General features: G+C 51.7%; 2 protein-coding genes across 2 annotated transcripts in view; both read left to right on the forward strand.

Moving 5' to 3' along the window:
- Window positions 1-15,405, forward strand: part of LOC119978316 (polymeric immunoglobulin receptor-like) — a 177,556-nt gene that overhangs the window by 71,371 nt on the left and 90,780 nt on the right. The gene's annotated exons all lie outside the window — the stretch shown is intronic.
- LOC119978317 (polymeric immunoglobulin receptor-like) overlaps window positions 6,567-15,405 on the forward strand; it is a 32,795-nt gene continuing 23,956 nt past the window's right edge. Inside the window, exon 1 of the mRNA XM_038819856.1 lies at window positions 6,567-6,669. Coding sequence (XP_038675784.1) covers window positions 6,630-6,669 — 40 coding nt within the window. The 5' untranslated portion in view covers window positions 6,567-6,629. The remainder of the gene's footprint in view (window positions 6,670-15,405) is intronic.

Raw genomic sequence — 15,405 nt, forward strand, 5'->3', positions numbered from 1 at the left:
TGGTCAATTGATAGTGCATCAATTTAATAGACAAGATTTTAACGGATGGAGGTCCGCATCAAGCCGGAGTGTCGACAACTCAGCCCCCATGCGACTAATGCAGCAGCAACCTTTAAACACTGGTTAGCATGTTTTAACGGCTACCTCGGCACGGCAGAAAGCACACCTACGAGGGAGCAGAAACTGCAGATCTTGCACTCGAGAGTGGGCCTGGACATCTATAGGCTCATCAAGGACGCTACTGACCGGGCGTTAATTTATTGCTTCTCTTTTGTATTTACGGCGGTGGGGGTGGGGGGGGGGGGGGGGGGGGGAGTTCTGGTTTTTTTTGTTCTTAGAATTTTCGGTTATTGTTTTCAATTTTGTGAAAATGTGAAAATTTGAATAAAAATTAATTTTTTTAAAAAGGACGCAACTGACTACGATTCCGCAATGGAACTACACAAAGGACATTATATCCACCCAGTAAACCAAGCCTACGCCCGGCACCTGCAGGCAATGAGGCGGCAGAGCCTTGGTGAGTCACTAGACAAGTTCTATCGTGCGTTCCTCGTGCTACGGAGAAACTGCAGCTGCCCACAGGTTTCGGCTAACGAACATACTGAACTATTGATCCGGGACGTTTTGTTGCGGGTATGCAGTCCCCACTAATCCACCAGAGACTGCTCGTGAAAGAAACTCTGGGCCTCAAGGAGGCACAGGCCTCGCCGACTCGCTGGATGTGGCCTCCCGAAACGCCCGTGCCTACGCCCCCGACCGCGCGCCGGCCCCCTGAGCAGTGTGGAATTCCCCCTCAGTGGACTCTGAATCGCCTGAGGCCTGCGCTGCGAGACGCCCCAGCAACCCCGCTGGGCCCCGTTGTTGTTTCTGCGGGCAAGCGAAACACCCCCGACAGCGCTGCCCAGCCCGTTCGGCAACGTGTAAGGGGTGCGGCAAAAAGGGCCATTTCATGGCGGTCTGCCCGGCCCGGGCAGTCGCTGCGGTCACGGGCGGCGAGTGCGGATCGCGGCTCCAACCTTCTCCACGGGTACCATGCCGCCCATGAATATCGCCATCTTCCTCCCTCAGCGCCACGTGGGACCTCCGGGCGCCGCCATCTTGCTCCGCCGACGCCACGTGCGGGGGGATGGGCGCCGCCATTTTGTCCCTCCTCAGCCATGTGTGACCAATAGGCGCCGCCATCTTGGACCGGCTCCAAGGGCCTCAGAGCGGGTGACCACACACCGCCCGATGATGACTCTGAACTCCTGCCACAGCTGGCACCGGTGACCCTGGACCAGTCTCGACCCTGCACTCTTTCCACAGCAACGACAATGGTATTGATCAACGGGCACGAGACGTCCTGTCTGCTCGACTCTGGGAGCACGGAGAGCTTTATACATCCTGAGACAGTAAGGCGCTGTTCTCTTCCTGTCCACCCCGTCAATCAAAAAATCTCTCCGGCCTCTGGCTCCCATTCAGTTGAAATAAAAGGGTATTGTGTAGCGAACCTCACGGTCCAGGGAAGCGAGTTCAAGAATTACAGGCTCTACGTCCTCCCCTACCTCTCGTGGCCACACTCCTAGGGTTGGATTTTCAGTGTAATCTTCAGAGTCTAACGTTTAAATTCGGCGGCCCTACACCCCCTCTCACTGTCTGCAGCCTCGCGACCCTCAAGGTCGACCCCCCCTCCCTATTAGCAAACCTCACCCCGGATTGCCACCCCGTCACTCCAGCAGTAGACGGTACAGTGCCCAGGACCTGACGTTCATCAGGACCGAGGTCCAGCGGCTTCTGAGGGAAGGGGTCATCGAAGCCAGCAACAGCCCCTGGAGAGCTCAAGTTGTGGTGGTAAAGACCGGGGACAAGAACAGGATGGTCATCGATTACAGCCAGACCATCAACAGGTTTACCGCAACTGAATGCGTACCCCCTACCCCGTATATCCGACCTGGTCAACAGGATCGCGCAGTACAAGGTCTTCTCCACGGTAGACCTAAAGTCCGCCTACCACCAGCTCCCCATCCGCGCGAGTGATCGCAGGTATACTGCGTTCGAGGCGGATGGGCGATTCTACCACTTCTTAAGGGTTCCCTTCGGTGTCACAAACGGGGTCTCAGTCTTTCAGCGAGAGATGGACCGAATGGTCGACCAATACGGTTTATGGGCAACATTCCCGTATCTCAATAATGTCACCATCTTCGGCCACGACCAGCAGGACCACGACACCAACCTCCGCAAATTCCTCCAGACTGCAAAACTCCTGAACCTAACGTATAACAAGGATAAATACGTGTTTGGCACCGACCGTCTAGCCATCCTCGGCTACGTAGTGCGAAATGGAGTGATAGGCCCCGACCCGGAACGCATGCGCCCCCTTATGGAGTTCCCCCTCCCTCACTGCTCCAAGGCCCTGAAGCGCTGCCTCGGGTTCTTCTCTTACTACGCCCAGTGGGTCCCCAACTACGCCGACAAAGCCCGTCCTCTTATCCAAACCACTACTTTCCCCCTGTCGACGGAAGCCCGCCAGGCCTTCAGCCGCATCAAAGCGGATATCGCAAAGGCCACGATGCGTGCCATCGACGAGTCCCTCCCCTTCCAAGTCGCGAGCGACGCATCTGACGTGGCTCTGGCGGCCACCCTCAACCAAGCGGGCAGACCCGTGGCCTTCTTCTCGCGTACCCTCCATGCTTCCGAAATCCGCCACTCCTTGGTCGAGAAGGAAGCACAGGCCATAGTAGATGCTGTGCGACATTGGAGGCATTACCTGGCTGGCAGAAGGTTTACCCTCCTCACGCACCAACGGTCGGTAGCTTTCATGTTCGACAATGCACAGCCGGGCAAGATAAAGAACGATACAGTGGACGATCGAATTATCCACCTATAACTACGAGATCCTGTATTGTCCCAGGAAGCTAAACGAGCCTGCTGATGCCCTGTCCCATGGCACATGTGACAAAGCACAAGTGGACCGCCTCCGAGCCCTTCACGAGGACCTCTGCCACCCCGGGGTCACTCGTTTCTTCCATTTCGTAAAGACCCGCAACCTGCCCTACTCCATCGAGGAGGTCAGAACAGTCACTAGGAACTTCCACATCTGCACGGAGTGCAAACCGCACTTCTACCGTCCAGAGAAAGCGCATCTGATAAAGGCTTCCCGTCCCTTTGAAAGCCTCAGCAAGGACTTCAAAGGTCCCCTCCCCTCTACCAACCGCAACACATACTTCCTCAACGTGATTCGCGAGTACTCCTGCTTCCCGTTCGCCATCCCCTGCCCCGACATGACCACAACCACAATCATCAAAGCAGTCCACAGCATTTTTTCCCTGTTCAGACTCCCCGCCTACATACACAGTGATAGGGGGTCCTCCTTTATGAGTGACGAACTGCGTCAATTCCTGCTTAGCAAAGGAATTGCCTCGAGCAGGACGACCAATTACAATCCCCGGGGTAACGGACAGGTTGAGAGGGAGAACGGAGCAGTCGGGAAGACCATCCTACTGGCCCTATGGTCCAGGAATCTCCCAGTCCCCCGCTGGCAGGAGCTCCTCCCAGACGCCCTCCACTCCATCCGGTCTCTGCTCTGCACTGCAACTAACCAAACACCTTACGAACGTCTCCTTGTCTTCCCTAGGAAGTCCTCCTCAGGGACCTCGCTCCCGACCTGGTTGGCAGCCCCCGGGCCCATCCTGCTCCGGAAACACGCGCGGGCACACAAGTCGGACCCGTTTTTCGAAAGGGTCCTCTACTCCATGCTAACCCCCAGTACGTGTACGTGGAGTACCCCGACGGCCGACAAGACACGGTCTCCCTATGGGACCTGGCGCCCGCTGGATCCCCTCCCTCGCCCTCGACGCCAGCCCCACCTTCCCCCCCACCGGCGCACCTCACTGTCGCCCCCTGCCTTGGACAACCGGTTTTCCCACTGGCCCTGCCTGGAACCCCCCCCCCCCCCCCCCCCCCCCCGCCCACGACTGCACTCTACAGACGCTCCCTTCCCTGGTCAGTCAACCTCCCCACCAGCGCCATCTAGAGGTCTGGATGCCGCCTCCCCGGGTCGGCCACCCTCACCAGCGCCATCTAGGGGTCTTGAAGCCGCTATGGGGACTGGATCCACGCTCCCGGAGTCACAAACGCCTGCACCTACTTTACACTGGTTTAGGTACAACAGTTATACAATTTTCCAAAATTCAGTACCCACCCCAGTTGGACTATATCCAATCCCTGTATCTGTCAATTTTATCTTCACCAATGAAGTTTATTTTAGGCAGCATGGTGACTGCGTGATCAGCTCATGATTTAGCCCCATCCTGTTCCCTGGCCTCTGTCATTTTCATATCCGTGCTCCTTTGCTCCCCCCTGTCCCATGTCGCTTATCTCAATCAGTCCCTGCCCAGCTGATTCTTCGTTCTGGGTGCAGGGTGTTGAAGCTGGTTCCTCTTTGTGCCATGGCCTGTCTGAGCGCAGGGTGTTGGGCCACTGATAAGAAGTATTCACTGAGCTGACTGTGTTACTGCTGGCCACACTATTCCTGTCTAATTCTGCCTATCTTGAGAACTCGGTCACGTTAGCTTAAATCCCATCATACATCCCGCCCACTACTTATCAGCCAGAGTTTAAATGCCTGTCGCTGCTATGTTCTACAGGTTTAATGGTTAATAATGATTACTGGGGATACTTTCAATGATTAATCTCAATTCTTAACAAGTTAACTTATGTAGAATTATTCTAGTGTTATCCTAGCAATCCGGTTTTAAGGGGTCATACCTCAGGACACCCCCCTTCACTGCTGCTGCTGCTGGTGGAGCTGCTGGTGCTGCTGGTGGAGCAGCTGGTTCTGCTGCTGCTGCTGCTGGTTCTGCTGCTGCTGCTGCTGGTGGAGCTGCTGGTGCTGCTGGTGGAGCTGCTGTTTCTGCTGCTGGTGGAGCTGCTGCTTCTGCTGCTGCTGCTGCTGCTGCTGGTGGAGCTGCTGGTTCTGCTGCTGCTGCTGCTGGTGGAGCTGCTGGTTCTGCTGCTGCTGCTGGTGGAGCTGCTGGTTCTGCTGCTGCTGCTGGTGGAGCTGCTGTTTCTGCTGCTGGTGTTGGCAGAGCTGCTGCTTGTGTTCTGGTGCTGCTGCTGGAGCTGCTGGTGGAGCTGCTGGAGCTGCTGGTGGAGCTGCTGTTTCTGCTGCTGGTGTTGGCAGAGCTGCTGCTTGTGTTCTGGTGCTGCTGCTGGTGCTCCTGCTGGTGCTGCTGGTGGAGCTGCTGTTTCTGCTGCTGCTGTTGGCAGAGCTGCTGCTTCTGTTCTGGTTCTGCTGCTGGAGCTGCTGGTGGAGCTGGTGGAGCTGCTGGTTCTGCTGCTGGAGCTGCTGGTGCTGGCAGTGCTGCTGTTTGTGTTTTCAAATGGATTTTGTCAGTTCAGGTAAAATGACAGAGAATAGCACAAGGACTGCAAGATACCCAACCCTCATTGAGCAGGGATGAAACCTAAATATCCAATGAGGGCAGCACGGTAGCATTGTAGATAGCACAATCGCTTCACAGCTCCAGGGTCCCAGGTTCGATTCCTGCTTGGGTCACTGTCTGTGAGGAGTCTGCGCATCCTCCCAGTGTGTGCGTCGGTTTCCTCCGGGTGCTCCGGTTTCCTCCCACAGTCCAAAGATGTGCAGGTTAGGTGGATTGGCCATGATAAATTGCCCTTAGTGTCCAAAATTGCCCTTTGTGTTGGGTGGGGTTACTGGGTTATGGGGATAGGATGGAGTTGTTGACCTTGGGTAGGGTGCTCTTTCCAAGAGCTGGTGCAGACTCGATGGGCTGAATGGCCTCCTTCTGCACTGTAAATTCTATGAATGATGGAAAAATGTTACATGTCATAAAACGACATTCGCAAAATGGCAAAGGAAGTTTGTGAAAAAGTTTTAAATGCTTCCATGAGAAGGGAGACATGAGATGGTTTGGGGCAGAGTCAGAGAGAGAAACAGATTTATGTTGTAGAAACAAAGCTCAGGGGAGTCAGCGAAATGTTTATTTCAAAGTCAAAATTTAACTTCAAATTGAGTATAATCAGCTCCAATCAGGATTGTCTCTAACAGTGTGTTTTATATTACACAGTTACCAATGGATTTCCACAACCCATGTCTTACAAGTAGCAAACAAATCTGTAAAGTATCAATTTCTGACAACTATCATCGACTGTAAACTTAATAATAACAATAATCTTTATTTGGTTAGGTTCGCATACCCTCAGTCTAGTTCCTCTTTACACACCCTGGATACCAATTCACAGATTCCCATCCCTCGAATTTTAAAGGATGTGTTTGAATGAATTTCCTGTGTAAAGCACCAAGAGGGTTATTTATTTTATTAATACAAATTACAGCAAAAAGCAAAACAACCAGATGTCCAAATTGAAAATATATTTTCAAAGAGAATATCTTTACTGAATATCGTAATGTGAGAATAGTCGGCGAACAAGAGATCATTTCCTCAAGTTGCAACCATTGGCATTTACACAAACTATGTTGTGAAGCAGTGTGATTGGTCAACTTCTCTTATCCTGTACGTGTTAGGCAGATATTTCTAGTTCGAGGAGGAAGGAAATGCTTCATCGCAGATCTTTTGAACGATACAGAGACTCTTGTACTGAAACCTGTGGAAACTGTCACTGGGAGCATGGTTTTTACTGCATTGCTGTTCCTCACTTTGATATCAAGTAAGATTTTAAAATACTATATTTGGAATAACAGCTCACGTTTATGTCTGAGAAAAATGGCACAACAATCCTATTTTAAAAATTCAGTTCGGGGATGTGGCGTCTCTGGTTCTGCCAGCATTTATGGCCCATCCCTCGTTGCCCTTCAGAAGGTGGCGGTGAGTTGCCTTCTTGAACCACAGCGAGACTTTGAGGTGTAGGTACACCCACTGTGCTGTTAGGGAGAGAGTTCCAGGGTGTTGCCCCAGCGACAGTGAAGGAACGGCGATATATTTCCAAGTCAGGGTGGTGAGTGACTTGGAGGGGAACCTCCAGGTGGTGGGGTTCCCAGGTATCTGCTGCTTTTGTCCTTCTAGATGGTAGTGGTCGTGGGTTTGGAAGGTGCTGTGGAAGGAACCTTGGTGAGTTACTATGGTGCATCTTGTAGATGGGACACACGGTATCCACTGTTGGGTGGTCGAGGGTTTGAATGTTTGTGGAAAGGCGAGTAATCAAGCGGGCTGCTTTGTCCTGAATGGGTGTCCAGCTTCTTGAGTATTGTTGGAGCTGCACTCATCCAGGCAAGTGGAGAATATTCCATTGCACTCCTGACTTGTGTCTAGTAGATGGTGGACAGGTTTTGGGGGTAGGAGGTGTGTTCTTCGCCTCAGGATTCCTGTATTGTAGCTTCACCAGGTTGACACCTCATTTTTCAGTATTCCTGATGTTGCTCTTGGCATGCTCTCCTGCACTCTTCATTGAACCAGGGTTGATCCCCTGGCTGGGTGGTAATGGTAGAGTGGGGGATATGCCGGGCCATGAGGTTGCAGATTGTGGTTGAGTACAATACTGCTGCTGCTGATGACCCACAGCGCCATATGGATGCCCAGTGTTGAGTTGCTGGATCTGTTCAAAGTCTACCCCACTTACGCGGTGGTAGTGCCACACAACACGATGGAGGGTATCCTCAATGTGAAAACAGGACTTTGTCTCCACAAGGACAGTGCGGTGGTCACTTCTACCGATACTGTCATGGACAGATACATCCGCAGCAGGCAGATAGCTGAGGATGAGCTCAAGTATGTTTTGCCTTATTGTTGGTTCCCTCACCACCTGTTGCAGTCCCAGACTAGAAGTTACGTCCTTTAGGACCCGGTCAGCTTGGACTGTGGTGGTACTGCTGAGCCACTCTTGGTGATGGACATTGAAGTTCCAGAGCATATACTGTGCCCTTGCCACCCTCAGTGCTTCCTCCAAGTGGTGTTCAACATGGAGGAGCACTGATTCATCAGCTCATTGTGGCCGGTACGAAGTAATCAGCAGGGAGTTTCCTTGGCCATGTTTAGCCAGAAGCCATACGGACTTCATGGGGTCCAGAGTCGATGTTGAGGACTCCCAGGGCAACTCCCTCCCGACTGTATAACACTGTGCCTCCACCTTGCTGGTGAGACAGGACATAGCCAGGAATGGTGATGTCTGGGACTTTATCTGTAAGGTATGATTCTGTGAGTATGACTATGTCAGGCTGATGCTTAACTAGTCTGTGAGATAGCTCTCCCAACTTTGGCAAGAACCCCCAGATGTTAGTAAGGAGGACTTTGCAGGGTCGGCAGGGCTGGGTTTGCCATTGCCATGTCCGGGGCATTGTCGTGTCCGGGGCATTGCCGTGTCCGGGGCATTGTCGTGTCCGGGGCATTGCCGTGTCCGGGACATTGCCGTTTCCGGGGCATTGCCGTGTCCGGGGCATTGCCATTTTTGGGGCATTGCCGTGTCCGGGGCATTGCCGTATCCGGGGCATTGCCGTGTCCGGGGCATTGCCGTTTCCGGGGCATTGCCGTTTTTGGGGCATTGCCGTGTCCGGGGCATTGCCGTGTCCGGGGCATTGCCGTGTCCGGGACATTGTCGTGTCCGGGGCATTGCCGCGTCCGGGGCATTGCCGTGTCCGGGACATTGTCGTGTCCGGGGCATTGCCGTGTCCGGGGCATTGCCGTGTCCGGGGCATTGCCGTTTCCGGGGCATTGCCGTGTCCGGGGCATTGCCGTGTCCGGGGCATTGCCGTGTCCGGGGCATTGCCGTGTCCGGGCCCTGGTTCGATGCCGGATGGTCCGTTCCTTTTTTGTGTTTTTCTAGCGGTTGGATATCACTGAGTGGGGATGGGACATTTCAGAGGGCGTTTAAACATCAACCACATTGGGGCTGGAGACACATGTGGGCCAGACCAGGTCAGGATGCCAGATGCAGATTTCCTTCCCTAAAGGGCATTAGTGAACCAGATGGGTTTTTAACAACAATTGACAACGGTTTCATGGTCATCATTAGATTTTTAATTCCAGAAATTTAATTGAATTTAAATCCCACCACCTGCCGTTGTGGGATTCGAACCCAGCTCCCCAGATCATTGTCCTGGGTCTCTGGATTACACATCCAGCGACAATACCACTACACCACTGCCTCCGCACAGGGGTAAAGAAACACAGACTCTGGGCCAAAGGAGGGAAGGTTGGAGGGGTTGACCAAAAGCTCCGTCAAAGGGATGGGTTTTAAAGAGGATCCTAAATGGGGAGAGGGAGTTGGCGAGGAGGAGGGGTTTAGCGATGGAGATTCAAAACTTTCGATCTGATTGAAAACTCAGCCATTAACAGAGGGGCAAAGGGAGGAACCGATGCACTTGTTTCGGAGGATTGGAGAGTTCTCTCAGGGAGGGGGATAATGGAATATCGGAGGATATTACAGTAATGAGAACAGATGACAACAATTTGCAAGATCTAGAGGTCCACATGGTACTGAAGCCTGCCACCCAGGGACAGCAGCAGGAATAGAATCCATCATATGTTCCATATCTGAAGTAAAGAAAAGGGAGGAGGGTGGGGACTAGGACAGTGGGGATAGTACTTTCTGAGGGAAGATCAGTTACAATGATGGGCTGTGTAGTTTCCTTCTGTCTTGTGAAATCCTGTGGTTCCCTCATGGAAATTGAATATCATCTCAGGATACTGATTAAACCCATTACTTCCCAACATGTTGAGACATTTTCATGTTGCAGAAATCCTTGCCTGCACCCTCAACTATCTTTCCCTGCCATACTATCTACTGAATAAGGTAACACCCTCATTTCTGACCAATTATCATCATTTCGGAATATACTTTACCTCTTTGATTGAGGAAATGTGGCTGTGTTTCACAAAGGATAAAAGATGTGGTGACAAACTTCTGGGGCCGAAAGAAATTTCTTGATTCGTCCAGAATTTTGCTTCACATGAGCCAAGTCTTGATCTTTAAACAATGTTTATCAGGTTGGGAAGGGTAAAGAGGTCGCAGTCCGTTGTTGAGATTCTATAATAGAGGCCATTCCTTCTGCTTGTGATAACACAACGGAAGAAAGGATAATAATCAAAAAGCAGAACACATTATTATTTTAAGAGAATGCAGGTTTAACGTGGATAGGTTTGAGCCCATCGCTCTGTGCCTGGGAGAGATGTACCTGCAGAATGTGCTTCTCTCTCCATGCCACATCCTTCAGCGATGGCAGCTGCCCCACAACACATCCAGTCACCAAATGTATCACAATGCCAAGGTGGCAGCTTCCTGGGTGGTAGCAGCTGTCAGGATTGGCTCATTCCTGAAAGAGCAGGCCCAATTCTTCACACGCACACATACAAGCACACTCACACATACTCTCCCTCTCACTCCCGAACAGACACACTGGCCGGGATTCCCCGGCCCTGCGCCGGGTCGGAGAATCCCCGGGGGGAGGCGCGAATCCCGACCCACCGCCCCGACGCTGGCTGCCCTGTTCTCCGCCGCCGTTTTTCAGGGGCCGGCGGGATTCCCGCCACGCCGGTCAGGGGGCCATTGACAGGGTCCCCTCCCCCAGCGATTCTCTGGGCCCCGATGGGCCAGGTAGCCATAAAGTTTTGCCCAGTCCTGCCGGCGTGAATTACTCACCTCACGCATAGCGGGACCTGGCAGGTAAGTGTGCGGGGGCGGTTCTGGGGGCAGGGTGGTTCCGACCCCAGGGGAGGGCCCCCACGATGGCCTGGCCCGCGATCGGGGCCTACCGATCTGCGGGCGGGCTGGTTCCGTGGGGTTCTTCTTTCCTCCGGGCCCCTGTCAGGCTCCGCCATATTGCCCGGGGGCCGGCACGGAGAAGGGAATCACCGCGCATGCGCGGAAATACGCCAGCCATTCTGCGCATGCGCAAACTCCGGCTGGAGCTGTGGGGCGACTCCGGTGGCAGCCTAGCCCCCCCAGAAAGGTGAGGATTTCTCACTTTCGGGGGCTGCTGACATCGGAGTTGTTGGCGCCGGTTTTCCCGCCGGTGTGGGGACATAGCCCCATTTTCAGAGAATCCCGCCCACTGACTCTCTCACTCCCATTAACACACACACACAATCTCACTGCCTCACAAACACACACATCTCTCGTGCACACACTTTCTTTCTCACACACATACACACCACACACACTCACTGGCTCACTTCCACACAAACACAAAGGGTAGGATTCTACGTCCGTGGGATCCTCCGCTTCGCCGGCAGCGCACTCACGCCCCTGTGATTTCCCCATGGAGTGGGGGGGGTCCACAACGGGAAACCCCGTTGGCCGGCTGCCGGGACGGAGAATCCCGCTCAAACTCTCACTTCCTGACATAAGCACACTCTCGCTCCTTCACGCACACACTTATCCACACACACTCTCACTTCCTGACACACACACACACACTCTCACTTCCTGACACACACACGCACACTCTCACTTCCTGACACACACACACACACTCTCACACACGCACCTTCCCACTTCCTGACACACACACGCACACTCTCACTTCCTGACACACACACGCACACTCTCACACACGCACCCTCCCACTTCCTGACACACACACGCACACTCTCACTTCCTGACACACACACACACACTCTCACACACGCACACTCTCACTTCCTGACACACACACACACACTCTCACTTCCTGACACACACACACGCACACTCTCACTTCCTCACACACACACACACACTCTCACACACGCACCCTCCCACTTCCTGACACACACACACACACACTCTCACTTCCTGACACACACACGCACACTCTCACACACGCACCCTCCCACTTCCTGACACACACACACACATGCTCACTTCCTGACACACACACACACACTCTCACACACGCACCCTCCCACTTCCTGACACACACACACACACTCTCACACACGCACCCTCCCACTTCCTGACACACACACATACACACACACACACACCATCATCATCCTCTTCCTCCCAAACTCCAACCTCCATTCCGAGTGATGCACGATCAATTGTACAAAGACTCAGATTGGGTACAACTGTGGCTTTATTGCAGTCAGATGCGTGGCCTCCTACAGCAGCTGGCGAAATGGCAGCTGCATAGAGGACACACATATTTATACTCCTCTTCCTGGGCGGAGCCAGCAGGCAGGGGCTACTGGCGAACCTGTAATACAGGTCCTACCTTACATCCCCTAACACAGGTGTAACAATGGTTCACCACACCGAGGCCTTGCAATGAGCCTCTCCTCCCCTGCATCTCACAATCTGTGTCTCTTCCCCGGGTCCTCCTCACTCTGCTCCCCATTCCCGTTTGGAGGTGCCGGAGTGGTATTCCGGTGTGCTCCAGCATCATTACATCACTAACGGAAGAGGAAGATGATAAGGGAGTTGTGGGATTCTTGAATTTTAAATAGGAGTATTAAATACAAAGTGTGAGGAGTTATGTTAACCCTTCACTTCTCACTGGTTAGGTCACTGGTTAGGTACTGTGTTCAACTCTGGGCAACACACTTGAGGGAGGAGGTCAAGCCCCTGGCGAGGGCACAGGACAGATTTACCAGGATGATACCAGGGATGTGGCAGTTTGGTTATGTGGGCAGATTGGAGACATTGGGATTATTGTCCTTAGAGCAGAAAAGATAAAAGGGAAATTTAATAAAAGTATTGAAATTGAGGAAGGGTCTTATGCAGCAGGTGGAGAGTAATTATTTCCTCTGGCTGGTGGATTGGTAACAAGAGATCATAGAGTTAAAATAGTTGGGAGAAAAAATAGTGGGTAAATGAGGAGATGTTATTTCACACATTAGGCTGTTATTATTTGGAATATACCAACTGGAATAGTCATGGAATAAGATTCATAATTCATAGGATATAAGAACAGAATTAGGCTATTTGGCCCATCGAGTCTGCTCCACCATTCTATCATAAGACCATAAGACATAGGAGTGGAAGTAAGGCCATTCGGCCCATCGAGTCCACTCCGCCATTCAATCATGGCTGACGGGCATTTCAACTCCACCTACCAGCATTCTCCCCGTAGCCCTTAATTCCTCGCGACATCAAGAATTTATCTATCTCTGCCTTGAAGCCATTTAGCGTCCCGGCCTCCACTGCACTCCGCGGCAATGAATTCCACAGGCCCACCACTCTCTGGCTGAAGAAATGTCTCCGCATTTCTGTTCTGAATTTACCCCCTCTAATTCTAAGACTGTGCCCACGGGTCCTCGTCTCCTCGCCTAACGGAAACAGTTTCTTTGCGTCCACCCTTTCTTAGCCATGTATTATCTTGTAAGTTTCTATTAGATCTCCCCTTAACCTTCTAAACTCAATGAATACAATCCCAGGATCCTCAGCCGTTCCTCATATGTTAGACTCGCCATTCCAGGGATCATCCGTGTGAATCTCCGCTGGACACGCTCCAGTGCCAGTATGTCCTTCCTGAGATGTGGGGCCCAAAACTGGTCACAATACTCCAAATGGGGCCTCACGGTAGCATGGTGGTTAGCATCAATGCTTCACAGCTCCAGGGTCCCAGGTTCGATTCCCGGCTGGGTCACTGTCTGTGTGGAGTCTGCACGTCCTCCCCATGTGTGCGTGGGTTTCCTCCGGGTGCTCCGGTTTCCTCCCACAGTCCAAAGATGTGCGGGTTAGGTGGATTGGCCATGCTAAATTTCCCGTAGTGTAAGGTTAATGGGGGGATTGTTGGGTTACGGGTATGCGGGGTACGTGGGTTTAAGTAGGGTGATCATTGCTCGGCACAACATCGAGGGCCGAAGGGCCTGTTCTGTGCTGTACTGTTCTATGTTCTATGTTCTTATAAAGGCTCAGTAGCACATCGCTGCTTTTATATTCCAACCCTCTTGAGATAAATGACAACATTGCATTCGCTTTCTTAATCACGGATTCAACCTGCATGTTTACCTTTAGGGAATCCTCGACTAGCACTCCCAGATCCCTTTGTACTTTGGCATTATGAATTTTCTCACCGTTTAGAAAGTAGTCTATGCTTGGATTCTTTTTTCCAAAGTGCAAGACCTCATATTTTCTCACGTTGAATTGCATCAGCCATTTCCTGCACCACTCTCCCAAACTGTCTAGATCCTTCTGCAGCCTCCCCACTTCCTCAGCACTACCTGCCTGACCACCTAACTTCGTATCATCGGCAAACTTCGCTAGAATGCCCCCAGTCCCTTCATCCAGATCATTAATATATGGTGAACAGCTGCGGCCCCAACACTGAACCCTGTGGGACACCGCTGGTCACCGGCTGCCATTCCGAAAAAGAACCTTTTATCCCAACTCTCTGCCTTCTGTCAGACAGCCAATCCTCAACCCATGCCAGTAGCTCACCTCGAACACCATGGGCCCTCACCTTACTCAGCAGCCTCCTGTGTGGCACCTTATCAAAGGCCTTTTGGAAATCCAGATAGACCACATCCACTGGGTTTCCCTGGTCTAACGTACTTGTCACCTCCTCAAAGAATTCTAACAGGTTCGTCAGGCACAACCTCCCCTTACTAAATCCATGTTGACTTGTTCTAATCCGACACTGCTCTTCCAAGAATTTAGAAATCTCATCCTTAACGATCGATTCTAGAATTTTACCAACAACCGAGGTTAGGCTAATTGGCCTATAATTTTCCATCTTTTGTCTTGATCCTTTCTTGAACAAGGGGGTTACAACAGCGATCTTCCAATCGTCCGGGACTTTCCCTGACTCCAGTGATTTTTGAAAGATCTCAACCAACGCTTCCGCTATTTCTTCAGCCACCTCTCTCAGAACTCTAGGGTGTAGCCCATCGGGGCCAGGAGATTTGTCAATTTTAAGACCTTTTAGCTTTTTTAGCACCATCTCTTTTGTAATGGCAACCATACTCAACTCAGCCCCCTGACCCTCTATAATTTTTGGGATATTACTCATGTCTTCCACTGGGAAGACAGACGCAAAGTACTTATTAAGTTCTCCAGCCATTTCCTCGTCTCCCATCACTAGCCTTCCGGAATCAGTTTGAATTGGCCCCATGTCTACTTTGGCCTGTCGTTTGTTTCTTATGTATTGAAAGAAACTTTTACTATCATTTCTTATATTACTGGCTAGCCTGCCTTCATATTTGATCCTCTCCTTCCTTATTTGTCTCTTTGTTAACCTGTTTGTTTTTGTAGCCTTCCCAATCTTCTGATTTCCCAGTGCTTTTGGCCACTTTATAGGATCTTCTTTTTCTTTGATACATTTCCTGACCTCCTTTGTCAGCCATGGTTGTCTAATCCCTCCCCGGATAATCTTTCTTTTCTTGGGGATGAACCTCTGTACAGTGTCCTCAATTATGCATACAAACTCCTGCCATTTTTGCTCTTTATTTATTTAACTGTAACACCATTACATCCGATTTTGCCTTCTCTCTTTCAAACTGCAGACTGAACTCAACCATATTATGATCG

This window comes from Scyliorhinus canicula, chromosome 15 (genome assembly GCF_902713615.1).
Source record: "Scyliorhinus canicula chromosome 15, sScyCan1.1, whole genome shotgun sequence".
NCBI lineage: Eukaryota > Metazoa > Chordata > Chondrichthyes > Carcharhiniformes > Scyliorhinidae > Scyliorhinus > Scyliorhinus canicula.